The sequence below is a fragment of the Zosterops lateralis genome (genome assembly GCF_965231275.1).
Source record: "Zosterops lateralis genome assembly, chromosome: 22".
NCBI classification, from domain to species: domain Eukaryota; kingdom Metazoa; phylum Chordata; class Aves; order Passeriformes; family Zosteropidae; genus Zosterops; species Zosterops lateralis.
This window is the reverse complement of record NC_139782.1, coordinates 848,907-875,903: the sequence shown is the minus strand read 5'-3', so window position 1 is coordinate 875,903 and position 26,997 is coordinate 848,907. Positions and strand designations below refer to the sequence as shown.

General features: G+C 52.0%; 2 protein-coding genes across 2 annotated transcripts; both read left to right on the top strand.

Moving 5' to 3' along the window:
- Nucleotides 1-144: 144 nt before the first annotated feature.
- On the top strand, nucleotides 145-11,870 carry LOC310917971 (protein-arginine deiminase type-2-like; the record flags this gene model as incomplete). The annotated part of the gene is made up of 16 exons (XM_083876615.1): nucleotides 145-239; nucleotides 2,150-2,336; nucleotides 2,415-2,484; nucleotides 2,636-2,697; nucleotides 2,777-2,894; nucleotides 3,448-3,573; nucleotides 5,383-5,561; nucleotides 5,737-5,840; nucleotides 5,935-6,046; nucleotides 6,119-6,226; nucleotides 8,364-8,515; nucleotides 8,920-9,064; nucleotides 9,712-9,805; nucleotides 10,542-10,627; nucleotides 10,735-10,863; nucleotides 11,637-11,870. The coding sequence occupies 16 exons, from the start codon at nucleotides 145-147 to the stop codon at nucleotides 11,868-11,870; spliced, it is 2,001 nt and encodes a 666-aa protein (XP_083732741.1).
- Nucleotides 11,871-13,129: 1,259 nt separating this feature from the next.
- SDHB (succinate dehydrogenase complex iron sulfur subunit B) lies at nucleotides 13,130-26,426 on the top strand. Its single transcript, XM_083876921.1, has 8 exons — nucleotides 13,130-13,221; nucleotides 16,447-16,574; nucleotides 18,002-18,087; nucleotides 20,764-20,900; nucleotides 21,291-21,407; nucleotides 23,318-23,419; nucleotides 24,036-24,158; nucleotides 26,247-26,426. Exons 1-8 carry the CDS (start codon nucleotides 13,147-13,149, stop codon nucleotides 26,322-26,324), a joined length of 846 nt encoding a protein of 281 aa, XP_083733047.1. The 5' UTR covers nucleotides 13,130-13,146; the 3' UTR covers nucleotides 26,325-26,426.
- Nucleotides 26,427-26,997: the final 571 nt, after the last annotated feature.

Here is a 26,997-nt window from a genome sequence, read left to right as displayed (position 1 = left end):
CGATTGTCATCCCAGCCCCGCGAGCTCCGGGAGGAGGAGGAGGGAGGCCGGGCCGGGGGAAGGAGCAGCAGTGGCAGTGAGGGCTAGGCGGGGCAGGTCTCGGTGCAGGTCCCGCTGCAGGTCCCGGTGCCCATGGCTGAGGAGATGCCGGGGGAGCCCCGCACGCTGCGGCTGCAGCACGGGAACCGCATCGAGGCCCTGTGCGTGCTGGGTGGCCACGTCCGCGCCGACGTCTTCGGGTGAGAGGGACCCCAAAACTTCCCTTCCTCCTCCTCCACCTTCCCCTCTGTTTTTCCGTCTCAGAATCCCTGCTCCTCCTTTTTCCTCCTGTTTTCCCAAACCCTACAGCTGCTGGGCAGCCACATCCACACCCCAGTCCATAAGTGAGAGGGAGCTCCAAAATTTCCTTTCCTCTTCCATCTCCAGCTTTCCTCTTGCTTTTCCCCCTGTTTGTCCCTCTGGGAATCCCTGCTTCTCCTTTTTCTTCCTGCTTTCCCAAACCCCAGAGCTGCTGGGCAGCTACACCAACGTCCACAGATGAGCAAGATTCTCAAAACTTCCTTTCCTTCTCCACCTTCACCTTTCTCTTCACCTTTCTCTTCTGGTTATCCATCTGGGAATCCCTGCTCCTCATTTTTACCTCTGCTTTCCCAAACCCCACAGCCCCAACACCGTTTTGATGCAATTTGTGGGCAAAACCGTCCCTGGGCTTTGCTGCACAAATTCCTGGAAAGCTTTGACCATCTCTGTATTTACCCCACCCCACAGCAGGTCTGACCCACTGGGGTCAGCAGATCCAGGGGCACCTCAGGAAGTTGCTGGAGAGCAGAGGATGAGCAGGAGCCCGGGGAGGGGGTACAAAATAAGGGAAGAACATAAAATGGCCAAAACCTTGGGAAAGTGGGAAATCCCTGCAGTGCCAACCCTGCTTCCCTAATGTTACCCCACGCCTTTAGAGGGGCAACACGTTGTGACGTGGGAGTGGACTTTGACAGAGGACAGCAGGCAGCAGCTTGGCGAAATATGGAAAGCTCTTTATTATCTGACTTCAAAGGCTTAAATACATTTTGTACAGAGGGCCAAGATTGGCCCAAGGAGGTTACAACCTCCTGACTCCATTGGTCAATATGACCATCAGTCAAGTTCTCTCTCAGAGAACAAGAATGCAAAACATAGAGATAAATTTTAAGAATATAATATTGTTTACATGAAGCAGCGTGAGAAGCTGCTGCAAAGACTCAAACACTTTGAAACCAAGAAATTTAGGAACGACACCCTAAAACAAATCCAACGCTGAACTTCAGAATAATTATTCCTCACAAGGGAAAAAAGAAGGTGAAAAGCTCATTCCAGGCTCAGTTCTGGTTGGTGCTGCCTTTGCAAATACCAGCCTCGATATTCAAGCCAAGCAGTGCAGTTACAGCTCCCCTGGCACCTCTCCAGGCCAAATCCCTTCCCAGTGGGATCCCCAGATCCAAGGAACCAGGAAACCAAACCAGTTTTTCCATGTGTAATTAAAAGCAATTTCAGGATTTAAGGAGCACCCAGGCAGGAGCAAAGGAGCACTCAGATTTCCTCCCTCCCTTGCCAGGGGTGCGGGTTTGATGGGACCAGCGGCATCCGAGAAACCCGACCAGTGCGAGGTCTCAGGTGTCAGGGCAAAGAGCCCAAAAATAATAACCTGGAAAGGCAGGGAAATTCAAGAAAAGGAGCCAGGAGAGGGGAAGAGCAAGGGCACATCAGACTGGGAGCAGGGCAGCACTGGCAGCTTTGGGGCTGGATAAAATCCCCCAAAAAATGAGAGTTTCCCATGGAAAAGCCTCTCAGAGGGTGGCCACGGTGTTTTGAGAGGTTGTTAAACACCATGCTGGAAAAGAAACAGGGATCTCTCCATGAAGTGCAAACCCAGGTTGCTTGGGATTATTATGGATCCTTACCCACAGCCATGGCTGCAAACACTCACAGGGCAAACCAGCCCTGAACCCGGGATAATTCCAGTTCCCAGGCAGGAGCAGGGCTGGAAGGTGCTGGTGGTGAGCGTGGAGACGCTGGCGTGCCTGGTCTTGGCCACGTTTTGGGCAGTGAGAATCCCAGTGGGAACGCCGCACTGGCCCTGCAAATCCCTGAAAATTCGGGGTGTTTCCGGCAGGGCGGCCCCCGCCGGGGCTGTGGCCTTTGGTGTGAAGCACACGGAGGGGGTCAGCGTGGACGTGCTGTTCCATGGCCACGCCGAGCCCGAGGCTGTGTCTGGCACCAGCACACGGTGGCCGCTGGACGAGGGGACGGTGCTGAGGTTCAGCATGAGCCAGGCCAGCTCCGAGGTCAACGACAACAAGGTGAGGAGCGGGATCCCAGGAGCGGGACCTCCACAGGGGGAGAACATCCTACCCCAGTGTGGGATTCGGGGTTTGCAGGTCACCGTCAGCTTTTATGCAGAGGGAGGGAAGCCCATCAATCAAGCTGGAGTGTTCCTCACCGGCGTTGGTGAGTCTGGAGCTCCAGGAGCCCATCCCTGTCCCCTTGCACCTGGAGCAGGGGCAGACATGGGGACAGCAAACCCAGGTTTGCTGGGACTAGGAGTTTGGCACCCAATCCCCTCACTGTGCCCAGGGCTGAGGCAGCTCTGTCCCCACAGGGATTTCCCTGGACGTGGACGCGGATCGGGATGGAGTGGTGGAAAAGAACAGCCCCAACAAGGTACCCCAGCCTCCCCACCCCACAGAAAATCCACAGGCTCAGTGGATCCTGAGCTCACTGAGCCCCAGGGGTGCTTTAGGCAAGCTGGGCCTGGGGACCAGAGGGACACGGGGCCATCCTGCTGGTCAGCTGTGACAAGGAGTTCCCCTTCATTCCACCGTCCGACTGCGACAGCGAGCAGGTGTTCAACCGGGAAGGTAACGGCTCCAAAACTCCTGTCCCCAAAACCCCCATTGTCCCCTCTCTGTGACCTTTCCTGCAAGGGATCCAGCCCAGGACCCAGCCCGGGAACCAGCTGCTCCCCACCGGCTGCTGAGCAAGCTTCCCACATGGGAATTTCTGTGGAATTAACACCGCGCCAACTCATTGGAGCCAGGCAGGGCATGGAGGCAGGGCTGGGGCATGGCTGAGGTTCCAGGGCTGGCATGGTGTGGGCCAGGGATGCTCCACGCAGGTGAGAGGAGCGCGGGGTGAGGCATGAGGCCAGCAGCCAGGAATCCACCCACCCGTTCCTGGAAAACCCAACCCACGTGGAGCCGGGCCTGGCAGCGTCCTGAGGTCACAGACAGGCCATGCCAGGGATGGGCAGGGAGAAGGGAAGGGAAAAGGGCATTTGGGTCACAGCCCACAAGGCACAAGCTCTGGTTTGCCAGGGTGCCCAAGAAGGAAGAGCAGGTTTCTTGGGAAGGAGATCCAAACCCCAGGAGAGAACATGGAAAATGCCACCCAATTTGCTTCGTTTGCCTCCAGATTTGCTGGACATGGCGCAGATGGTGCTGAGGACAGAGGGGCCCCAGCGCCTGCCCCGGGGCTATGAAATCATCCTCTCCGTTTCTGTCAATGATGCTGACAAAGTTGGGGTCTTCCATGTGCAGAGTAAGGCCTTCCTTGCCTCCTGTTCTGTCTCTTCCTCCTTTGCCCCTTTCTCTCCCCCTTCCTCCAGTTCCCCTTCCTCTTTTTCCTCTTCTTCCTTTTCCCCTTTCTCCTCTTCCTTCTCTTTTGCCCCTTCCTCCTCTGCCTCTTCCTCCTGTTCCTTTCTCCTCTTCCCCTTCCTTCTTTCCCCCTTACTTTTCTGCCCCTTCCTCCTCTTCCTGTTCTTCCTCCACTTGTTCCTCTTCTGCCCCATCTTCCTTTTCCCCTTTCTCCTTTTCCCCTTCTTCCTCTTCCTTTTCCCCTTCTGTCCTTTCCTCCTCTTCCTTTTTCTCCTCTTCCCTTGCTTCCTCTTCTCCTTCCTCCTCCTTTCTGATGGTTTTGAGGTCCCCTTTCCTTCCCATCTCTGACCTTGTCCTCTTCATGCTCCTCAGGCCATGCCCTCAATGTCCCTTCCCCATTTTCCTCCCATTTTCCCTCCTTTCCATCCTGTGGAAAACTCCGGGGATGAACAAGCAGAGGGAGGGGGACACAAACCTGTGTATGCAAGGCCACGCAGCAAAGGAGTGGCAGCAAACAGTCTGGTGTGGTTTTAAGAAAAGGGGGATTTAAATATAAATAACATTTGTTTGGCTCCCTGAAATCGAAATTCTCAGTTGCAAGAACTGGGAAGTGAAAGCAATGAAAGAAAAGCTTCTTTTGGCTCATTTTCCTCCAGCTGGGTGAGTTCAGCTCCATCTCCCAGCTCCCAGGAGAGCCCAGGGATGTCACGCCATCCTTGCCCAGGCAATTCCACCTCTTGGCTTTGTTTTGGGATAAAAAGAGAGAGAACAAATCTCAGGAAGTGCTGGGAAACAGAGCTCACTGCTGCAAACTTCATGTGGTTTGGGTTTCTTTTTTTTTTTCCTCTGTTTTTTAATTATTTCTCTTTCTGGTTCCTGCTTCCCCAGTGGTTCTTACTCCTAGTGGGTTCAACAAAGACGGGGTAAAGAGATAAATTGAGATGTTTTTTCAATTTCAAGAAAATTGAATAATTCTCATTAAAAATAAAGATAAATAGAGAGATAAATTGGGATGTTTTTCAGAAAATGCTATAATTCCCAGCTTCCAGCAGGGCTGGAGTGTTAAACTGGGCGTCACCCAGCTGCATTGCCTGTGCTGGCAGCACGCTCCAGAGCACACCTCCTCCTCCTCATTCCTCGCTGTGGGCAGTGGGATTTATTTTCTGGGAATGAAATCCCTCACCCAGCCAGGAATGTGCCGTGGAGGAGCTTGGGCTCGTCCCTCTTTGCAGAGGGAGTCTGGGGTATTCTCCCCCCGTGGAGGAGCAGAATCTCCATGAGAACCCCTTCCCAAGGGCTGCTCCATCCAAAGAAATGCTGGCCAGTGACATTTCCCCTCATCTCTCTTGTCCATGAAAAAATTCCAACTCCCTGAACTCCTGCTTCAAGGTGCCTCACACAGCTGGATCACTTCAGAGATCTGAGGGATCTGATCCCAGCCATCCCCCAAAAATGCACCCCAGAAATGCAAGGGGAGCCTCAGGGAAAGCTGTGCTCCCTCTACCCCAGTGTCTCGAAACACCCTCGGTTTAAATAGGGAGTTTCTGCATGGAAGCACCCCCAGGTCTCCCTGTTCACTTTCCCCGTCCTGTATATTTGGGCTATCCCTGTGTTAAACAACCCAACATTGTTTCCTCAGGCACAGCGGGAGCATGGGAGCTCCTTGCCCAAGGAAACAGCCGTGAATCCCGAGGAAACAGCCATGAATCCTGATAAACCTCGAGATTTCCCCATTTTCCTGTTACCCTGGCAGATCCCTTCTTCGGGCAGCGCTACGTGCAGGTGCTGGGCCGCAGGAAGCTGTTCCACACCGTGCCCTACCCTGGCGGGGCCGCCGAGCTCCACTTCTTCGTGGAGGGGCTGCGCTTCCCTGACGAGACCTTCTCCGGGCTGGTGTCCATCCACGTCAGCCTCCTGGAGCCACTGGCTGAGGTTGGGAATCCCAGGAACTCTCAGGAATGGGGCAGATGGGAGGCTGCACCCAGGAGATTGGAATGGTGTCACAATGGAGAGTGATCCTGTTAATCAATCCCAAAAATGACCAAGGGGAGAGTGTTTGGGCAGAATGGTGTGGAGAACATCCCTGATTTCTCCATGGTTCCCACAGGGCATCCCCCACTCGCCGATCTTCATAGACACCGTGGTGTTCCGAGTGGCCCCGTGGATCATGACCCCCAACACCCTGGCCCCGGTGAATCTCTTTGTGTGCAGGTACAGCTGGTGCTTTCCCAGCCCCGCCGGTCCTGGGGCCGGGCTGGGAACAGGGAATTTCCATCCTTTCCATCCTTTCCATCCTTTCCTCCAGCATGAAGGACAACTACCTGTTCACCAAGGAGATCCAGAGCCTGGTGGCCAAGGCTGGCTGCAAGCTGAAGATTTGCTTCGGCTACATCAACCGCGGGGACCGCTGGATGCAGGTAGGGGGGCTCCAAATACCGGGAAAACCCTTCTCTGCCAGTGTCCCACATGAGATTTCTTCCCTTCCTCAGAATGAGATTGAGTTTGGCTATACCCATGCTCCCCACAAGAGCTTCCCAGTGGTGCTGGACTCCCCTCGGGAGAGAGGGATGGAGCAACTCCCCGTCAAGGAGCTGCTGGTGAGAGAAAGTTCCCTGTGTTCCCTGCGGAGCAGCTCCCAGGGCTCATGCCCAGCCCACGTTCCCATTTCCAAAACCCTCCTTGCCCTCGGCTTCATGCATGGAATTGACTGGAAAATGAGAGCAGAACAGCTCCACATGGAGATTCCCTCCCACCCACCTCCAGCGTCACCCCTCATTCCTCATCCAGCCTCACATCTCAGCTCTCTGGAAAACCTCTGATCCAAGGGGGAAAGGAGGAACCAACGCCCCTGGGAATGAAAGGCTCCTGCCAAGCTCTGGGATGGGATTTCTCCCCACAAGCACCCCAGGGATGGGCTGCCTTTTCCTTTCCTCCACCGTGCCTGGGAATATCCAGCAGCTTCTGAGCAGGAGAGGGAAGGGAAGCACGAGAGGGTCAGTTTACTTCCTTGGAAGAAAACAAGATGCAGCCAGTGCCAGGAATATCCCTGTTCTCCTTGGCCGAGGAAAAGGGCCAGGGCAAGCCTGGGATGGGGCGTTTCGGAAGAGCACATCATGGAAAAAACCTGGATTGGGCGATCCCTTGGAGATACCCCCACGGGGTAAGGGCAGGACACTCCCAAGCAGCCACAGACTCACTGTCCCCAACTCCCAGCCAGGCACTGGAGCAGCCCCAGCCCCAGCAGGAATGGGAGACGAGAACAGATCCTGGCTTTTGTCCCTTTGGGGAAGGCTGAGGGCTTTTGGGAGCACTGAAATCCACCATTTCTCATGCCTGGCGTGGGAACATCCAGTCCTGGATTCATCCAGCGAATCTGCCAGGCAGGCGCATGGATCTGCCCTCTTTAGGAATTGCTCTGCCTCATATTCAGGGCAGCAATTTCAGCCTTGGGAGCTGCTAACACATTATCCTCCAATTTCTGCTTTGAAGCCTGCCGTAATCCCCAGCCCGACCTTTCCAATCTCATTTTCCAGCTAGGAATACTTAGCCCGACACCACGGGAACAGGTCAAGCCCTGAGACCCTGGAAGCCCATGCCAGGGAAAAAGGAGATGGGAGGGAATTATCCCCTCAAAATCAGTGTGGAACTGATAGGACTTGGATGTGACCTGCAAACCTGGGATGAACCAGAACCCTGACAGTTGAAACCGGGCGGGCTCCGTGGTTTTATTAAACTGAAATGAGTCGGGAGCAGGTGGTTGGTGCTCAGGTCCTCCCTCAGCACACAGAGAAAAAGGGATCTGATCCTAACCATCCCCCAAAAATTCACCCCGGGGAGCCTCAGGGAAAGCTGTGCTCCCTCTACCCCAGCATCTTCAAACACCCTTGGTTTTAAAAGGGAATTTCTGGGTGGAAGCACCCCCAGATCTCCCTGTTCACTTTTCCCAAACTGTATATTTGGGTTATCCTTGTGGAAACCCAACCCTGATAAGTGACTGGGACTTAACTCAAACCTCCCAGACACCTGATCTCATCCCAGGGGATGCCATGCGCTCCAGGCCCGCGTTGACTCTAACCAGAGAGTGAGGAAAGTGGGATTTTGGTCCCATCCCTTCCATTTTTGCCCTGTTTTTAACAGTCCCTCGGGCTTTGGCACACAGAGCTGAGCACTAATTACGCCTGCACAACTTCTCCAACCCCAAATATATTAAGTCCTAGAAATCAGGCCTTAAGCAGGATTTAAGTGTTGTGCAGCCCTGGTGGCTCTTAGCCCAGGGCAGAGTCACCCTGAGGGGCTGGAGTTCACCTCCCTCCCAGAGCCAGCCAGGAGCTTTGCTAGAGGGATGCCTAATGAGCTTAATGTGGACACTTAAACCTTGGCTTAATTTGGACACTTAAACCTTGGCTGGGGAGAACAGAGGAGAGCTGGTCCTGCTTAATATGAACATTTAAACCTTCGCTTAATGTGGACACTTAAACCTTGGCTGTGGGATGACAGAGGGGATCTGGTCCTGCTTAATGTGGACATTAAAACCTTGGCTGTGGTGTGACAGAGATCTGGCCCCAGCTCCAGGCCTGAACTCTGCTCCCAGCTTGTCCCAGTTATTCCTCCGTGACCCCAAGACCTTTCTTCTCCTGCCTTCTCTGTGCCCTCGTTGTCACTGCCCTCACCCACTCCGCAGGAGGATAAAACCTTGGGAGCAGCAGGGGCTCAGGGCGGTTCCTCTTTTCCCAGGGTCCCGATTTTGGCTACGTGCACAAGGAGCCCCTCTTTGAGGCCATGGCCAGCCTGGACTCCTTCGGGAACGTGGAGGTCAGCCCACCTGTGTGTGTGGCTGGCAAGGAGTATCCCTTGGGAAGGATCCTCATCGGCAGCAGCTTCCCCGCGTAAGAGAGGGGGGAAACGCAGATTTGGGAAAAACACGGATTTGGGAGCCTCAACAGGTGCCCTGAAATACCACCAAAACCAGGTTAATTGGTTAATCAAACACTGCCTGAGCAGGGTGGGGGCTCCCAGGTTCCTCCACCTCAGTGGGAAGTTATATCTGAGTATCCAGGCAGATGTTGATGGGAATATCCCCCCAATCCAAGTGTCCAGGCAGATGTTGATGGGAATATCCCCCCAATCCTAGAATCCAGGCAGATGCTCGTGGGAATGTCCCCCCCAGTTCAAATGTCCAGGCAGATGTTGATGGGAATAACCCCCCAATCCAAGTGTCCAAGCAGATGTTAATGGGAATATCCCCCCAGTCCAAGTGTCCAGGCAGATGCTGATGGGAATGTTCCCCCAGATCCGCGGGCCGCAGGATGACCAGGCTGGTGCGGGATTTCCTCTACGCCCAGTGTGTCCAGGCCCCTGTGGAGCTCTACTCCGACTGGCTGGCTGTGGGCAACGTCAACGAGTTCGTGACCTTTGTCCCCACCTCCGACAAAAAGGTACCCCCAGACACCCTGTGCTGACCCGGGGTTCCTCTTGCAGAACACCAATCCCGCTGGGAAAACCCCAGAGCTCGTTCCTTCGGCACCCCCAGCCAGTGTTTGCTTGGGTTTCACTCCCCACCCCAAAAAGAGGGACCTGAGCACAAAAAAAGGGTATTTGCTGGGCTACTAATGCATGCAAATAGAAGGGGAAAATGCCTGCAAAGGTATCCAAGAAATTCCCACCTTAAGATTCCTTGGGGGTTGCAGTGGCTCAGCATCTGTCAGAGGTTTTCAGAACATTTCTCTTCTCTCTCTCGTGGCTATTCTTGCTTCTGACTTGGATTTTTCCCTCAGGGAAACTGAGTCTTGACCAGGATGATTATAAAAAAGGGGTATTTATGCCCACATGTTTTCAGAACATTTTTCTTCCCTCTGTCACGGTTTTCCCTGCTTATGACATGAATTTTTCCCTCAGGGAAACCAAGCCTTGACCAGGATGGCTCAAAAAAGAGATATTTTGGCCCACAAACACTCCATGAGTTAAACAAGGCACTAGATAACAGCAAAGACACCCAATTTTAAGAGTTTCAGCTCAGGTTTTTGCAGGAGTGAGTCCCTGGGGCCCTGCAAGGCTGCAGCTGACCCTGGCCATGTTCCCGCAGCGATTCCGGATGCTGCTGGCCAGTCCGGCCGCCTGCTACCGGCTCTTCCGCGAGAAGCAGAAGGAGGGACAGGGAGAAGCCATCATGTTCAAAGGCAAGGGGACAGCACCCAGTGGCACAGCTGGGGCCACACGGGGACATTTTCCCTGCTGGGTGTCCTTCAGCGGAATGCCTGCCTGCCGCCCCCAGCCTCCTCCAGCCCTATTTCGGGAAAGCGAGTGGGATGGGAGGGATAAAGCCTCTGCGTGGAGGGGATGTTTGCTGCCCAGGATGGAGCCTCTAGAAATGCCAGCAGAGCTCCAGCACGGAGCAGGACAACTGGCAGCTCTCATGTCCCCCCAGATCAGAACTGGGTTTTTTCTTTTTCATTGTGATTTTGATCTGTGATGGGGTTGGGAGAAGGTCTCTGTATCTCCAAGGATATGGAGCTCCAGCATAGAGCAGGACAACTGGCAGCTCTCCTGTTGCCCCAGATCAGCACTGGGTTTTTTCCCCTTCATTGTGATTTTGATCTGTGGCGGGGTTGGGAGAAGCTCTCTGTATCTCCAAGGGTTCCTCTGGGGGAAACCCAGCTGTCCCCAGACCAGGGGTGATCCCATGGAGGGCTATGTTCTGCAGAAATTTGGCGAATTCCCGTGGGCAGGAGGATGGATGACAGGACTTCTCCAAGGCTCTTTTCAACGGGCAGAGATTTCTACCCCTCAGCTTCCCAAGCTTTGATCCCAGTTTCAGAAAACTGGGATTTTGGGGGCTTTTTCCATCTCTACACCGCACCTCAAGCCAGGCTCCTGCCAGCGCTGCCCCATTTTGAGGGCATTTTTTGCGTTTAGGGTACTCGGGGACAGACACCAAACGTGTCACCATCAACAAGGTCCTGTCCAACGACACCCTGGCTCAGCAGAACCAGTACGTCCAGGTAATCCCCGACACTCAGGGTCACAGCCCCCACTTCTGGAAGGGTGGCACAAACCTGCAGGGAGAGGGGGAACTTGGGACCCTCTCTGCTCTGCTCCATCCCTGCAGCGCTGCATCGACTGGAACAGGGATATCCTCAAGAAGGAGCTGGGGTTGCTCGAGGAGGATATCATCGACCTGCCGGCCCTCTTCAAGCTGGACAAGCAGGGAAAAGCTGTTCCCTACTTCCCCAATACGGTAATGAGAAAATAGCTCAATCACCAGGATGAGTCCCCAGAGTTTTCCTGAAAAAGAAAAATCAGCTGTCTAGAAAAGGGAAACATCTCCAGGATAAACGCAGGTTTAACATAGCTTGGTGCCTTTGGAGTTTTGAGGCAAAACCCTTCCAAAGCAGTGAAATTGCCAGGTGAGAGGTACATTTTCCCCTAAGTTTTCCCCAAAAAAAACACCCCCAGCTGTCTAGAGAAAGGAAATATTTCCAGACAGGTATGGATAAACACAGGTCTGACACATCTTGGCGGCTTTGTGGTGCTTGCAGTGGGGTTTTGAGGCCAAACCCTTTCAAAGCAGTGAAATTGCAAGGTGAGAGGTATGTCTTCCCCAAAGTATTCCCAAAACTCGCCCCCAGCTATCTAGAGAAAGGAAATATTTCCAGCCAGGCATGGATAAACACAGGTCTGACACATCTTTCTGGCTTTCTCATCCTTTTTTCAAAATCGGTGGGATTTTGAAAAAAAAAGTGGTGAAATTGGAAGGGGTAAGAAGTGTTTTAATGATAAAAAAGGAGGAATTCTGTTGGATTTGGAATCCTGAGGGAGGGCAGCTGCAAAAACTAGTGCTGAGGTGTGTGGAAGAGGGTGATAGACATCTTTCCTTTGGCTTCATCCATCCCAACACTGCTGGTGTCACCCTGCAGGTCACCATGATGGTCCTGGCCAGGGACCTGGGCAGGCCCAAGCCCTTCAGCGTCACCCATTCTGATGCCGCTGTCCCCTGGTATCACCCCACAGGTCACCATGATGGTCCTGGCCAGGGTCCTGGGCATCCCCAAGCCGTTCGGGCCGGTGGCGGGCGGCGAGTGCTGCTTGGAGCGGCAGATCCGCACACTGCTGGAGCCATTGGGGCTGTGCTGCCGCTTCCTGGAGGACGTGGCCTCGTACCACGGCAGCCTGGGCGAGGTGCGCTGCGGCACCAGCGTCCAGCGCCGGCCCTTCGCCTTCAAGTGGTGGCACTTCACGCCGTAGCCAGGCCTCCTCTTCCTTCCTCCTCTTCCTCCTTCTCCCTCCGTCTTTGCCCCCAGCGTGTGTTGCTTGTGATTCACTTAATAAATTAATTTGCTGTGAGGAAAAAGCTGGGTGATTAAATAATTGTGGGGAATAACTGGGAGAGAAGCACTGAGAAGGGTGAGAGGAGTGTTACGAAAATCCTCCAAAATTTTCTCTAATGCTGTTTTTGTAGTGTTGGTGAGTCAGGTGTTACTTTATTCTCAGCCAGGGTTTGTGTGTGGCTGACAGAGCTCCAGCCTCCACATGAATACAAAATGTTTTCATTTATTTACACATTCTTAACAAAGAAATTACTGACCATGTGTTCTAATAATTCTGTTCATTGATTTGCATTCTGTCCACTATTGGTTATTGATTTCTCACTCTTCATGCTAAGCTGGGCCACATTCTTTAGTTCTTTTATCATCCTTTTCTCACCTTTTTCCATTGGGAATCCCTAACTTTCCAGGCCTCAGCCTCCTGTGTATCTTCTGCTTACCCCAGTGTCCTTAAAGGGCCATAAATTTAAGATCCCAGAGGTCCAAGCTTCAAATCCCTTTGACTTTATTGAAGGCTGTCAGGGTTGGCTTTAACAAACTCAAGGTTTTCAGTGGCTTAATGATCACTGTGAAGAAGTTTTAACTTGTGCTGGATAAAAGTGGGCACTGCTTACAAGTAATTACAACAATTTAAATTTAAATTTAAATTTAAAACACATAGGGAAGTTATATATCCAACAGGGGCGCATTTTTTAGCAGGTGCTGTCCAGGTAGGTTTGGAGTCCCCATCCCTGGAGGTGTCCAAGGAAGGCTTGGACGTGGCACTCAGTGCTCTGGGTGGGGGACAAGGTGGGGCTCAGCCACAGCTTGGATTTGAAGGTCCTGGAGAGACCATTGAGGACTTTTTCCACCTTAATGTCTCTGGGATTCTTTGCTCCCCAGCACCCACCATGTGCCCCACTGGTGTCAGGGCAGGTCCCCTTGAGGAGAAGGATGGCAGCACAGGTAACTCCACGCAAAATAATAATGCTAGGAATTATTGGAGAGAAAACAAGGAGAAATTAAGAAAGAAAAACGGGGATTTAGGCGTCCTGCCCCCGCCACCCCGCCATGTCCCACAGGGCGCGCCACATCCAACATAGCGCCTTTCCTGACGGCGCCGCCACACCCAAAATGGCGGGCTCCCCTTCCCGTCAGCGCACAACATGGTGGCGGCGGGGGCGCTTCCGGGGCGGGCGGAAGCTCGCAGCTCCAAGATGGCAGCGGCCGCGGTCGGAGTCTCCTTGAGACGCGGAATCCCCGCACGGCTCCTGCGGGCCGGGCCGCGGGCGGTGAGGGGCCGGGACGACCGCGGGAGCTGGGGGAACTGGGAATGGAGGGAGGGGAGGCGTGGCAGAGGCGGCCGGGGGACTGCAGTGGTCCGGGATGGGGGTGGGAGAGAAAGGAGGTGAACTGAGGGGGAGTGGGAGCTGTGGGGAAGGAGCTGGAACTGCAGTGTGGGACATGGAAGGGGCTGTGCGGGAATTGGGGATGGACAGGAGAGGAGGGCTGGAGAGAGGGTGGAGAGGGGGCTGGGGGCGGGAGGAGGTGAAGTAAAAGATGGGAAGAGTGGGTGGGAGAAGGGGAGGGGAAGGAGCTGCAGGGAGGGGTCTGGAGAGGGCCTGTGGGATCTGGAAGGGGCTGTGCGGGAATTGGGGTGGGAAGGGGGAAAGTTCCAGAGAGGGCTGGAGGGGGACTGGTATGCGGTCAAATCTGGGAAGAGTAGATGGGAAAACGGGGTGGGTTGCGAGGGAATGGGGTCAGCGGCAGAGGGGCTGTGGGGAGAGGGCTGGAGGGTCTATGGGTTTGGGGCTCGGGAAGGGGGAGAGGGAGGGGAGAAGGGGATGGAGGGAGGAGGCAGGAGAGATCCAGGATGAGATGAAACACGGGAGGAATTGCCGGGAAAAGGGGAGTGCTGAGCAGGGGCTGGGGACAGAGAGCAGCTGGAAGGGTCTGAGAGGGGTTGAGGAGGAGGTAAAGAATGACAGGAAATTTGGGGGATGGTTCAGGAAAAGGTCGGGAAGAGCAGTGGGAATAAGATATGGGATGATCGCAAGAGAGGGGAGCAGGGAAGGGAAGTGGAGCCCTAGAAAAGGTTGGGAAGAGCAGTGAGAGCAGGGAGAACACTCCAGGAAAAGGTCGGGAAGAGTAGTAGGAACATTCCGGAAAAAGATTGGGAAGAGCAGTGGGAGCGCTACAAGAAAAGGTTGGGAAGAGCAGTGGGAATACGGCAGGCAAAGGTCAGGAAGAGTAGGGGAACACTGCAGGAAGAGGCTGGGAAGAACAGTGGGAGCATTCCAAAAGAGGGTCAGGAAGAGCAGTGAGAACACTCCAGGAGAAGGTCGGGAAGAGCAGTGGGAACACTGCAGGAAAAGGTTGGGAAGAACAGTGGGAACACTGGGAACACTCCAGGAGAAGGTTGGGAAGAGCAGTGGGAGCACTGGGAACACTCCAGGAGAAGGTTTTGAAGAGCAGTGGGAACAGGGCCGTGGGGTGATCCTGGGACAGGGGAGCAGGAGCAGCTCCTGGGAAGAGCAGCAGGAGCTGCAGGGATGTGCTCAGGAATTCCAGGATAACTGGGGCATGGAGAGCCGCTGGGATTTGATGGATCCAGGAGCAGCTGGAATTTTCCAGAATTCCGGGAATATTGGTCTTGCTCTGGGCGGGGGGAGCCCCAGGGTATTTTTCTATAAAATTTTTCAATTTATATAAAATACATATATTTTATCTAGACATATTTATGTAAATATGTAAATATATAATTTTTGGTGTAAATTAATATATTTGTAATTTTCCTGGTTTTATATTTATCTATAAATACAACTGTAAGGACAGTCAATAGAATATACAAATACATACATATAATTTATAAACACCTACATATAATTTATAAATAAATGTGCATATAATGTGAGCATACGCATATATCTACAGACATATATAGACATATCTTAGTAACGTATATAAAATGTGTACATAAAGATATATAGACATAAAATATAATTAAATTATTATAATTACAGATACAAAGTCATAAAATTTACAAACACATATATAAATATATGTAATTTATAAACACATGCATAAATTCATCCCACATAAGATGCATTGTATACTTATATATACATATATATACATATATATAAATACCTACAAATATGATGTGTTCTATGTAATATACATCATATAAATGCATACATATAGTGTGTATAGAATACAGAGAATATATCAAATATATAAATAGAATATAATTTTAAAAATATAAATAAATGTGATTATATGATAATGTCAGTCAATAGAATATACAAATACATATAATTTATAAACAAATACATAAAATATATATAAATTCATGCCACATAAAATGCATTTTATACTTATATATTATACTTATACTTATATATGTGTATATATAGATACATAAAAATATTATATGTTCAAATATGTAATATACACTGTATAAATACATATACTATATATAGAATACATAGAATATATCAAGCATATGAAATATGAAAATACATAGGCTATAATTTAAAATGCAATATATAAATAAACATGTAATTATATCATTATAACGATAGTCAGTATACAGAATATACAAATATACAGTCAATATACAGAATATACAAATATTCATAAAATAAAATACAAAATACGATATGCATAAAATAATATACAATAAACACAATAAACAATGCACACATATGTATACACATATATACATGCTTGTTCATATGTATTTTTATATATGTATTTATAAACACATCTATAGAATATATAAATTCATCCCATATAAAATGCATTGTATACTTACATATACATATGTATGTGTATGTATACAAATATAAATACATACAAATATGATGTGTTTTATATAATATATAATATACACTTTAAATACATATAGTATATGCAGAACATATAGATACATAGACTATACTTTTAAACACAATGTATAAATAAAGTAAACATGTAATTATATAATTATAAGGACAGTCAATAGAATATACAAATACATACATATAATTTATAAACACATACATATAATTTATAAATAAAATACACAATAAACAATGGAACGTATGTATACACATATATATGCACACATTTTCAAATGTATCCTTCATGTTTATATATAGGTGTGTGTAAATATATATGTTGTTATTATATTTGTATATCTTTATAGATAGGTGTATTTATATATATTTCATACTTTTTTAATATATACACATATACTCATCTCTAAATCTCCTCATGGATCCTCTTAATGGGATCTGAAGCTGTTTTCCCCTGGATACAGGGGGGGATCTGATGCTGTTTTTCCCTGAATCCAGGATGGGATCTGAGGCTGTTTCTCTCTCGATCCAAGGTGGGATCTGAGGCTGTTTTTCCCAGGATCTGAGGCTATTTTTCCCTGGATCCAGGGTGGGATCTGAGGCTGTTTTTCCCGGGATCTAAGGCTGTTTTCCCCTGAATCCATGGTGGGATCTGAGGCTGTTTTTCCCTGGATCCAGGTGCTCCGGGAGGTGCAGACAGCGGCAGCACCAGCGCCGCGGCTGAAGAAATTTGCCATCTACAGATGGGACCCCGACAAGCCCGGGGACAAACCCCGCATGCAGACCTATGAGGTGGACCTGAACAAGTGGGTATCTCTTGGGAATGGGGCTTGGGAGCAATCCCAGCTCCAGGGAATGGCCGGGAAGGGGCTGCTCACCTCTGGCACAGAGCAGCTCATCATTGTGGGCACAGCAACCATGGGTGTTATCCCAGGAAAAAGCAGATTTCGCACAGGAAAAAGCAGATTTTCCACAGCCACCATGGGTGTTATCCCAAGAAAAAACAGATTTTCTCGAGCTCCTGTGGGGCTGTTTTCCCCTGCCTGACCTCTGTCAGTGCCACTGTCCCAGCAGGGAAAAGTGACAGTGCTGTGACATCTAGGGGCCTGTCCATGTCCCTTGGGATGGGTTAAAGAGGTGCTGGTGGCTTTTATAAACTTGATTTATTTGGGAAGTTTGGGGGCTCCTATAGAAGAGGGAGAGCAGCTTTTCCTATGGCCAGGTAGTGGCCTGGCAGGTGTGAGGAACAGTGACAGGGAATGGTTTGAACTGAAAGAGGAGAGGTTTGGGTGGGATACTGGGAAGAAATTCTCTCCTAGGAGAAATTTAGATGGGGTATTGGGAAGGAATTCTTCCTTATGAGGCTGGCACAGAATTCCCAGAGAAGCTATAGCTGCCACATCCCTGGAAGTGTCCCAGGCCAGGCTGGATGGGGCTTGGAGACACCTGGGATGGAGGAGGGTGTCCCTGCCCCTGCGAATGGGATGGGAAGGTCCCTCCAACCCAACCCAACATTCTGGGATTGTGTATTCTAGAAGGGAATTCCATGTGCAGCTCACAATTCCCAGGGAGAGAAGGTGGGAGCTTTATCCACTCTTCCCATGGTTTATCCACATCTGGCTGTGGTATCCCAAAACAGCTCCTGTTCCCTAGGATCCTGGGAAGGGGCTCAGAAACCTTCCCATGGATGCTGTGCCTGGATTTCCCTGAGCTCCTCCAGAGGAATCCACCCCAAACCCTTCCCAAGGGCTCCTCCAGGGGAATCCACCCCAAGTCCTTCCCCAGAGCTCCCACTCCCACCCAGCCCCTACTCAAAACCCACAGGAGTGACAGCTCCGGTTTTGGGGTGGCTTTGCCCCAGTGAATCATCCCTGGGTGGTGCCCTGGGTGTAAAATGACAGAAATTGTCCTGGAGTGTTTGTCCCCTGTCCCTCATGACTCATGGGGACAGGCAGGGCTGTCACAGCCTGACCCCAGAGAGGAGAAGGGACCAGCACAGGTCACTGGGGTTTGAGTTGGCTGACCCCTCAGTGGTCAGCACAAGAGAGTCTGAGCCCTGCCCTGCCCCTGGGCTGCCCTGCTGATCCACAGATCCCTGTTGGATCCTTGGGATTGACACAGAGTTAATGGGAGCTGATGAAAACCCTTTTAGGTGCTGCTGAGTGTGGGTGCAGAGGTCAAACCCTGAATGTGGGGGCTCTGCAGGGTCAGTGATCTGGGCTTTGTGCTGCAGGTGTGGGCCCATGGTGCTCGATGCCCTGATCAAGATCAAGAACGAGATGGACTCCACGCTGACCTTCCGCAGGTCCTGCAGGGAGGGTAAGGACAAGACATTCCTGCCTGGAATGCTGCCTGTGCTGATTGTGGGACCCCCAGAGAGCTCAGAGCCCCCTCCCCTCCCACCCGTGGGGATAAAACACCCAAGTGAACCAGGGAGCAGAACTCATGGGGTGTAATGACACAGTTCTGAGCTGACAGCTCCAGTAATTCCTTCCACAGCTCCCAGTTGTTCCAGTTTCTCTCCCAGTCTGGTTCATCTGCTGCCTCCCAGCGTGTGGGGAAAGCCAGGGAGAGATTCCAGGAGGGCAGGGGTGGAATGGGAGTGAGCAGCAGGGGCTGTGCCAATGCTGCTGTGGAAATCAGACTAGCTGGAACTATGAGAGCACTCAGGACTTCGAGGAACAGTTCCAGGAATCTTCTCCGTGGCCCTTTGGCCAAGGGCAGGGCTGGATTGAGGAAGAGGGCACACTGGTGGTTTGGGGTTGTGGCTACTCCCAAATCTGGTCTGGGGCTGCACTCAGACTTCCCCTAGGAAAAACTCCTGATTCACGGGTCATGCTGGGCTGCTGAGCTGTGGGATTGCATTCCTGGCTGGAATGACTCTGGATTAGGGTTGTGCTGGGCTGCTGAGCTGTGGGATTGCATTCCTGGCTAGAATGACTGTGGATTAACGAGGTGGGTCTGCAGGCAGGGGCAGTCTCGGGGCAGGTGGTGCCTGGAGGTGTTCTGTCTGGGATGGGAATGGAAAGCAGCACTCCCAAGGCACCTTTTCCTCTGGAATCTGCACAGCAGGGCAGGGATTCCACCCGAGTGGGACTCCCAGACAGCCAGATCTCTTCCTGAGCTGGAATTCACTGCCCTGAATGTCCCTGGACAAGTCAGATTTTCAGGCCGGGCTGGTTCCATCCTGCCCTTCTGTGGCACCCCCCGATCCCACATTCCTGCTGCAGGCGCGTGCTCCCGGCTCTGCAGCCCTGCTGCCCTCCCCAGCTGGCTGGAAAATACTTGGGAGCCTTTTTGCAGTGGGAGGAATAACAGTGGCAGTGCCAGAGGGCTGAGACACTGTCAGAGGTGTCATTTCATCCCTTTGTTGGGCTATTTTTGTGCCCCTGCTGTCCCTCCTCTCACTTTTGGGAGGACAGTTTGCATCCTGGGGAGGGGCACAAGGGGAAGGAGCTCCTGCCTGGAGGAAACAGGCAGTCCTGAATTTTGAGGATGATTTGGGAGGTTTTATTCCCCTTCAGTGAGGAGAGGCTCAGTGGGAGCTGGGCCTGTTTATTCCAGAGATGAGGAGGCTGAGGGGAGATCCTGCCAATCCTTACAAATATTTCCAAGGGGTGTCAGGGGATGGTCCCAGATTCTTCCCAGTGGTGCCCAGAGACAGGACAAGGAGCTGCTGCCACAAATTAAAACACAGAAATTGCAGCTGAACATTTTGGGAAAAGTTCTTTCCCTGGAGTGGAACTCCAGCTTCAGCTTTTAGAGGGAAAAAGGGGTAGAGTGAGGTTTGTGAGGGTTTTGTGAGTTTACTGTCACTTGGATCCATCCTGTGACCTCCAAGGGTTTGAAAGGAAGAACAGTATCTGCCTGGATTCCAGGTTTTAGGGAAAAAAGGGGTGCTGAGCACCTCCTCTGACAACTATTTCTATGAGTAGCAACGTATTTGTGGGTTTACTACAGCTTGGATCCATCCTGTGACCTCCCAGCACAGAAAGGAAGGACAAAATGAGGCTGAAGTGTGGCTTTTAGGGGCCAAAAAGTCTGGACAGTGCCCTGGGAGGTCCCAGACCTCCCTCTCTGGAGAGTCTCAAACCCCCTTGGACACATTCCAGTGTCACCCACTTCAGGGTTGGACTGGATGATTCCCAGAGGTCCCTTCCATCCTTGCCAGCCCCAGGATTCTCCGACTGAGGAAGCTGCAGCAGTTTGCCACGTTTAATGTCTTTTTTTTTTGTTGTATTTTTTTTTTCTATTATTTATTTTATGCCTCTCTTTGCTCCCACCTCATGCCCCAAACCCAAGAGTAGACCTGGATGTTCTCCCCTCCCCAAATCACTCGAAAAGTGATAAGGTGCCCAGGCCACCTCATTTTCTGCTGGGGAAGGAGCTTCCCTGTGGAAAACGTGTTTTGATGTTGATGAAAGCAGCTCCCGTGTTTGATCCTTACTGAAGGTCAAAAACGTTTGGCCCCGGTGGTGAATTCCGGCATTTTTCTTATTTGTGGTTTTGTGGGATGGACGAAGACCCTGGTAGAGTGGGAGGGCGTTTTTTGGGAATCTGGTGAATTGGGAAGAGGTTTTTTGGGACCCTGGCAGATTGGGAAAAGGTTTTCCAGGACAGGTGAGGACACTGATAGAACAAGAAGAGATTTTTTAGGATGAGTGAGGCCTCCGGAGGGTTGGGAAGAGGCTTTTCCAGGACCAATGATGAGATTTTCTGGAATGGGTGAGGACCCTGGTGTGGTGAGAAGAGATCATTTGGGATAAGTAAGGATCCCAGAAGTTCAGGAAGAGCCTTTCCAGAAGGTTTTCTGGGGTGGGTGAAGGCCCTGGTGGGTTGGGAACGGGTTTTCAAAGACCCTGGCAGGTTGGGAAGGGGGGTTTTTGCGACCCTGGTGGATTGGGAAGAGTCAAGTAGAGTTTCCCCAGGACAGCCAGGGCCATTTTTGGGTCCAGGAGGGAGAATCCCACACTTTGGTCTGCTTTTCCCCATCAGGGATCTGTGGCTCCTGTGCCATGAACATCGCTGGGGGCAACACCCTAGCCTGCATCAAAAAAATTGACAGTGACCTCAACAAAGTCACCAAAATCTACCCCCTGCCTCACATGTACGTGGTGAAGGACCTGGTTCCGGTGAGTTCAGCCCCTGGCAGGGCTGGCAGCACCCAGGGGACACCCTGGGGTGGGGACCAGGGCACGGGAGGTGCCACCAAGGTCAAGGCTCACGTGTCCCTTGGGTGGGTCCCAGTGACTAAATGTGTCCTGGCCTGGAATGTGGCAGGTTTGGGGAGGAAGTGCCACCTCCTGGTCAGGTTTTGAAGTGTAAATTTGGGGTGAAACTGTGCCAGGAGGGGATTTAGGCGGGATATTGGGAAGGGGTTCTGCCCCCGAGGGTGGGGCTGAAGGAAAGGGTCAGGGTCCCACAGCTTGGACAACAACGTGGGATTTGGGGTGGATCCTGGAGGGGACATTCCCTGATTCTCCTCAGCTCCATAACCAGTTCCCTGTGTTTTCCTGCCCCAGGACCTGAGTAACTTCTATGCCCAGTACAAATCCATCCAGCCCTACCTGAAGAAGAAGGACGAGTCCAAGGAGGGCAAGGAGCAGTACCTGCAGTCCATAGAGGACCGCCAGAAACTGGTCACTGCCATTTTCAGTGGTGAAACCCCTCCCAGAGCAGCCCAGGATCACACCTGAGCACTCAGCACCTTCCCATTCCCATTCCTGCTGCGATCCCAATCCCAGAATGTGGGACATGGCCCCACAGCTGCTTGCTCAGGGCTGTGAGCTGGGCTTGCCAGGGGGGCTCTGATCCCATTCCCCCCTGTGAAATTCCTGCTGATGGGAGCACTCTACAGGTTCCAGGCTGGAATATTCCAGTGGGAAGAGGCCTGGCTGGTGTGTCTGGCTGTGCTCCCAGCTCACAGCTTTGCAGCCTGGGAAAAGTTAAAGTGGAAGATTTGGGGGGGTGTGTCTTGAGTAGGGAGGATTTTGGGGAGACTTTTTTGAGGGTGGATGAGGAACAGCTCTTTAAAAGGCTGATAGGGTGTCCAGGTTTTGGGGTGGATTTCCATGGCTGCCACAGGGATTAGCGGCAGATCAGGGAGGGGTTTTCCTCTGAGCTGCCGGGATGGATCCATCATTCCATGATCCCGAGCTCAGCCTGTCCCCGCTCTGCTGTGGAGGCACCAAATCTCCATCTTGGTGAGGGAGAGGTGAATGTGAACAGCAGGAAGGGAGATTGAGCAAAGGGGATTCAGGGAAACACTGGAAGTGTCCCCTTGGTGTCAGCAGCCAAGCTGACATCCCATAATAGCCCTGGGTTATTATGACACCTGAACAGCTCTAGGGCTGCAAGGATCTCTATTCAGAGGCAGGAATTTGTTCTCCTGCACCATTTCCCAGCTTATCTGATCCCTGTGTGAGCACTGAAGGGACTTTCCCTGCCCTCAGAGTCCCTTTCTCAGCCAGGTGGGAACAGGGAAACCCAAAAGCCACACCTGGAAAACCGACTCTTGATCCCTCTGTTGGAATTCCTCTCCCTTTGGGATCAGATTGCTTCCAGGAGAAACTTGGATTTAACTGAAAAAATCCTTTAAATCCTCAGTGGTTTGGAGTGGTGCAGTTAGAAATCAGATTTGGAGTGAGGAGAGGGAACTCTGCCCTCAGAGCTGGCAGCTCTTCCCAAAGGCTTGTTAGGAGCTGCTGGGAATTCTGGCACCAGGAGTCTTCCTGAACTCAGACTTTTATCCCGGAGTAACTTTCAGGAATGTGAATTGAGCCAGGTTGGGCTGTGTGCCTGGGGGAAGTTGATGGGCCATAAGGAGGCTCAGAGGGCCCTGAGCTCCTCAGTTTCCTGTCTGGGATGAGGAATCAGCTCCTCATTCCAGCAGGAATGAGCAGAGCTGCCTGAGTCACTTCCATGTAGGACTAAACTCCTCCTGTGCCTGGGACAAAAACTGCCCATAAAAACGGGAAAGTGATCCAGGACTGGCCCCGTTCCTGTGCCAGGGGTACCCTCAAGGCCGGGCTACACCGAGATGGCCCTGAGGCTGCTGGGCAGACTTTGCTCTCCCTGCCCTGCTGAGCACCCCTGGAATTATTAACTGGGGACAGATCCGTGCCTGTCCTGACAGGGATTGGCTGGGGAGGAGGTGGGAGTGCAGGAGAACTTGAGGCAAGGATGCAGGAGAAGCCGAGGCAGGGGTGAAGGAGAGGCCGAGGCAGGGATGCAGGAGAACTAAGCAGCTTCCCCTTCCTCTCCAGTCCATGCCCTTCCCCTGCTGTCCCAGATCCTGGTTCATTGTGCGGGTGCTAGAACCATGGAATACCCTGAGCTGGAAGGTGGTCACAAGGACCATGGGGGGCACAAGGACCATGGGGTCCTGGCCCTGTTCTGGGAGAATTGGGATTGTTCCCCTCAGGAACTGCTGCCCCACAGCAGCTCTGCCTCACACGGGGGGCTCAGAGCTGCTCAGTGGGGACAGGGGGTGGATCCCTTGTGTCACCAGCCCTGTGGTGACAGCCTGCCATGTCCCCTCCCCTCACAGGACGGGCTCTACGAGTGCATCCTGTGTGCCTGCTGCAGCACCAGCTGTCCCAGCTACTGGTGGAATGGGGACAAGTACCTGGGCCCTGCCGTGCTCATGCAGGTGAGGACGGACCCTTTGTCACCTGGCTGGTGTTGATGCCATGGAGTGGCTGCCCAGAGCAGAGCCTGGACAAGGTTAAGAGAATAAAAGTGGGTATTTATTAAAGGCCTTCCATAGATAGACCTTGGGCAGTCAGAAGCCTCCAAAGCTACACCCAAGGCGGACAATGGTCACGAGTTTTTCAGACAATTATAAATTTGGTCCATTTACAAATCAGGGGTTAATCCTCCAGTTACAGCTTCAGGTAATTAAGTCATTTACCCCCAGTTTGCTCCCCCCCAATTCACTTCTGTTTTCACTTCTCAAGGCCTTGAGTTTCAGGCTCAGAGAGGAATTGTTTGTCTGCCCCGAATGGGAGAACAGCAGCTGGCACTCTGTGTGGAGTTTAGAGTTAGGCACTAATGCAATACAGGATTTGAAAAATACAAAAGCTAAAACCCTAAGGGATCAGTGTCACCTGGCCTGGCCTGGCATTCCCGGGTGGGACGTTGCTGTGGGATTGGGATCTCAGCTGGTGCTGCCAGCATGGTGCAAGCAGGGTTTGTGCGCAGTGGGATTGGGATCTCAGCTGGTGCCAGCACGGTGCTAGCAGCGTTTGTGTCCCCGGCTGTGCCAGGCGTACCGCTGGATGATCGACTCGCGTGATGACTTCACAGAGGAGCGGCTGGCGCAGCTGCAGGACCCCTTCTCGCTGTACCGCTGCCACACCATCATGAATTGCACCCGCACCTGCCCCAAGGTACAGCCCCGGGCACAGGGGATGGCCTAAGGGGCCACGGGTCAGGGTGACAGTGCCATGGTGTGGGATGGAGGGGCCATGGGTCAGGGTGGCAGTGCCACAGGCTGGCATGAAGGGAGCCCACAGGTCACAGTGGCACTGCTACAGCCTGAGATGGAGGGAACAGTTGGGTGACAGTTGGTAGTGCCACAGCTTGGCATGGAGAGAGCTCACAGGTCACAGTGGCAGTGCCACAGCCTGGCACAGAGGGGCCCACGGGTGACGGTGGCAGTGCCACCCCTGCCATGGCACCAACACATGGTGCTGGCCCAGGCTGCTCCAGCTAGGCCTGGGCACTGCCAGAGATTGAGGGGCAGCCCCAGCCTCTTTGGGAAATCCGTTCCAGAGCCTCTCCACCCTCACAGAGAGGGATTTATCCCAGTATCCCACCTAAACCAGCACATGGAATCCTGGAATGATTTGCATTGGAAGGGACCTCAAAGTTCATCTGATTCCGTGGGCAGGGACACCTCCCACTATCCCTGAGTGCTACAGCCTGGCCTTGGAGCAGCCACAACTTCTCTGGGAATTCCATTCCAGGTTCTCCCCACACTCACAGAGGGATTTATCCCACCCAAACCTCCCCTCAGTCAGTTCAAACCATGTTCCCTTACACTGTCCCCATCCCTCCTTTTCACAGGCCCCCTTGAGCTTCAGCAAGGCCACAGTGAGGTCTCCCCATCCCTTTTCCAGGTCTTTCTGGAATTCCTGGTGGTTTCCATAGGAAAAGACCCCTTGAGGTCCCAAATTTCCCCGTTCTGCTGAGCCTGGGGACACCCAGAGCTCCTGGCAGAGCTGGCGTTGGGATCTGCTTTTCTTCCTCAACCGTGGCCCTGGGGACCCCTCTGACCCTAGGATTTGGGAGCAAGGCCCTGCCAGGAGTGCTCCAGGGAATTTCTGAGCCATTCCTGTGGTGAACTGAGAGAACTTCCCAAATGTGGCTGTGTCTCCTCCCAGCCTCACTCCTGGGAGCTGGGGGAGCTTTAAGATTTGAGTGAGCAGCTGCTCCCTGTTAGGACTCAGCCCACAGCCTTTATTATCCCAGACCAGAAACACCACACATCTCTGGGGTCAGGCTGTTCCCAGGCTGTGTGCTGCCTCTGGAAATCCAAACACCCATAAAAACCTGGAATTCTGTCCTTTAGCTCCCTTTCATCCCGATCAAAGCCCAGCTCTCAAGGCAGTTTGGCTCCAGGGGCAGGAGGGGAGCTCCAGCTCTGCGTCCTGCTCCGGGCTGGGCTGCTCTTCCCAGGGAAACTGAGGCTGGAATGGGGCAGAGCTGTCCTTGGACCCTCTGGAATTCCCAGCTTGCCTGGAGTCAAGGCTGTCCCAGGTCTCTCGAGCCTCCCTGGGCTGGAAAGGAGGATTTATGCCAGGCTGGACTTGGATTTTTGGGGAAAAAAGAGGTGCTGAGCATCTCTAACAAAGTAGCAACACATTTGTGAGTTTGCTATGACTTAAATCTGCCCTGCAGTCTCCCAGCACAGAAAGGAAGGACAGTATCAGCCAAATTCCTGCTTTTTAGGGTAAAAAAGTGGGGTGGCAACAGATTTGGGAGTTTATTACAACTGTAATCCATCCTGTGACCTCCCAGGGTTTGAAAGGAAGCACCTCAGGTCAATTCCAGGTTTTAGGGGCAAAAGAGGTGGAATAGCAGTGCATTTGTGAGTTTACTACTGCTTGGATCCATCCTGTGGCCCCCCAGGGTTTGAAAGGAAGGAGAATATCAGCTGAATTCTAGGTGTTAGGGGGAAAATGTGGAATAGCAGCAGCTTTTAAAAAGGACAGAATCAGCTGAATTCCAGCTTTTTTTGGGGAAAAAAAATTAAAAAAAAGGTGGAATAGCAGGAGATTTGGGAGTTACAACTGTAATCCATCCTGTGACCTCCCAGAGTTTGAAAGAAAGGAGAATATCAGCTGAATTCTGGAGTTTAAGGGGAAAAGGGTGGCATAACAGCAGATTTGGGAGTTCACTACAGCTGGGATGCGGAGGAGGGACGGAGGGGAGGTGCTGCAGCCCTCAGAGGCACTGACTGGCCCCTCCCGCAGGGGCTGAACCCCGGCAAAGCCATCGCCGAGATCAAGAAGATGATGGCAACTTACAAGCAGAAGGCAGCGGCTGCATGACCCCTGAGTGACCCTGAGTGACCGTCACACCTGGGCAGCTCCAGCAGTGTGTTACCTGTGCCAGGGTTACCTGTGCACCTGCAATAAAGGCTGTAAAGAACAGCTCGGGCTCCATCCTTTATTAATCATTTATTAGTCATTTATTTATTCTCTTCATAGAATGTCTTACCATTGCAAACCTCTTGGGGCTGAGAGGAGCTGGGAGGCTCTGGAAATCCTGGGATTGGCTGGGAACAGGAAATGGTGAAGGGATCTTGAGCCTGAAATCCTCAGACAAGATTTGGAGCTCCTGGGCTGCAGGATGGGGCAAAACCCCGGGGGCAGATCCACCAGGAACTAGGTGTGCTGTCCCACCCCGTGGGATCCTGGTTTATGTTCCTGATTTTTACTCCAAATTCTAAGAAAATCGGATTTTCTAGGGGTGAATCTTCTTCTGTCATATTTTTATCTTGATTTCCCAATTCCACCAGCGTGAAGTCTTCTCTTCCCACCCCTATTGGGCCGTGGTTTACATTCCCGACTTTTATTTCCCCTAAGAAAATGGGAGTTTTTAGGGGTGAATCTTCCTCTTTTCCCTGATATTTTTACCTTAAGCTTTCTCCTGTTTGGGATGTTTGGAGCAGCTCCTGGAGCTGAGAGAAGGGAACAGCTTCAGCTTTGCTGATGAATTCGT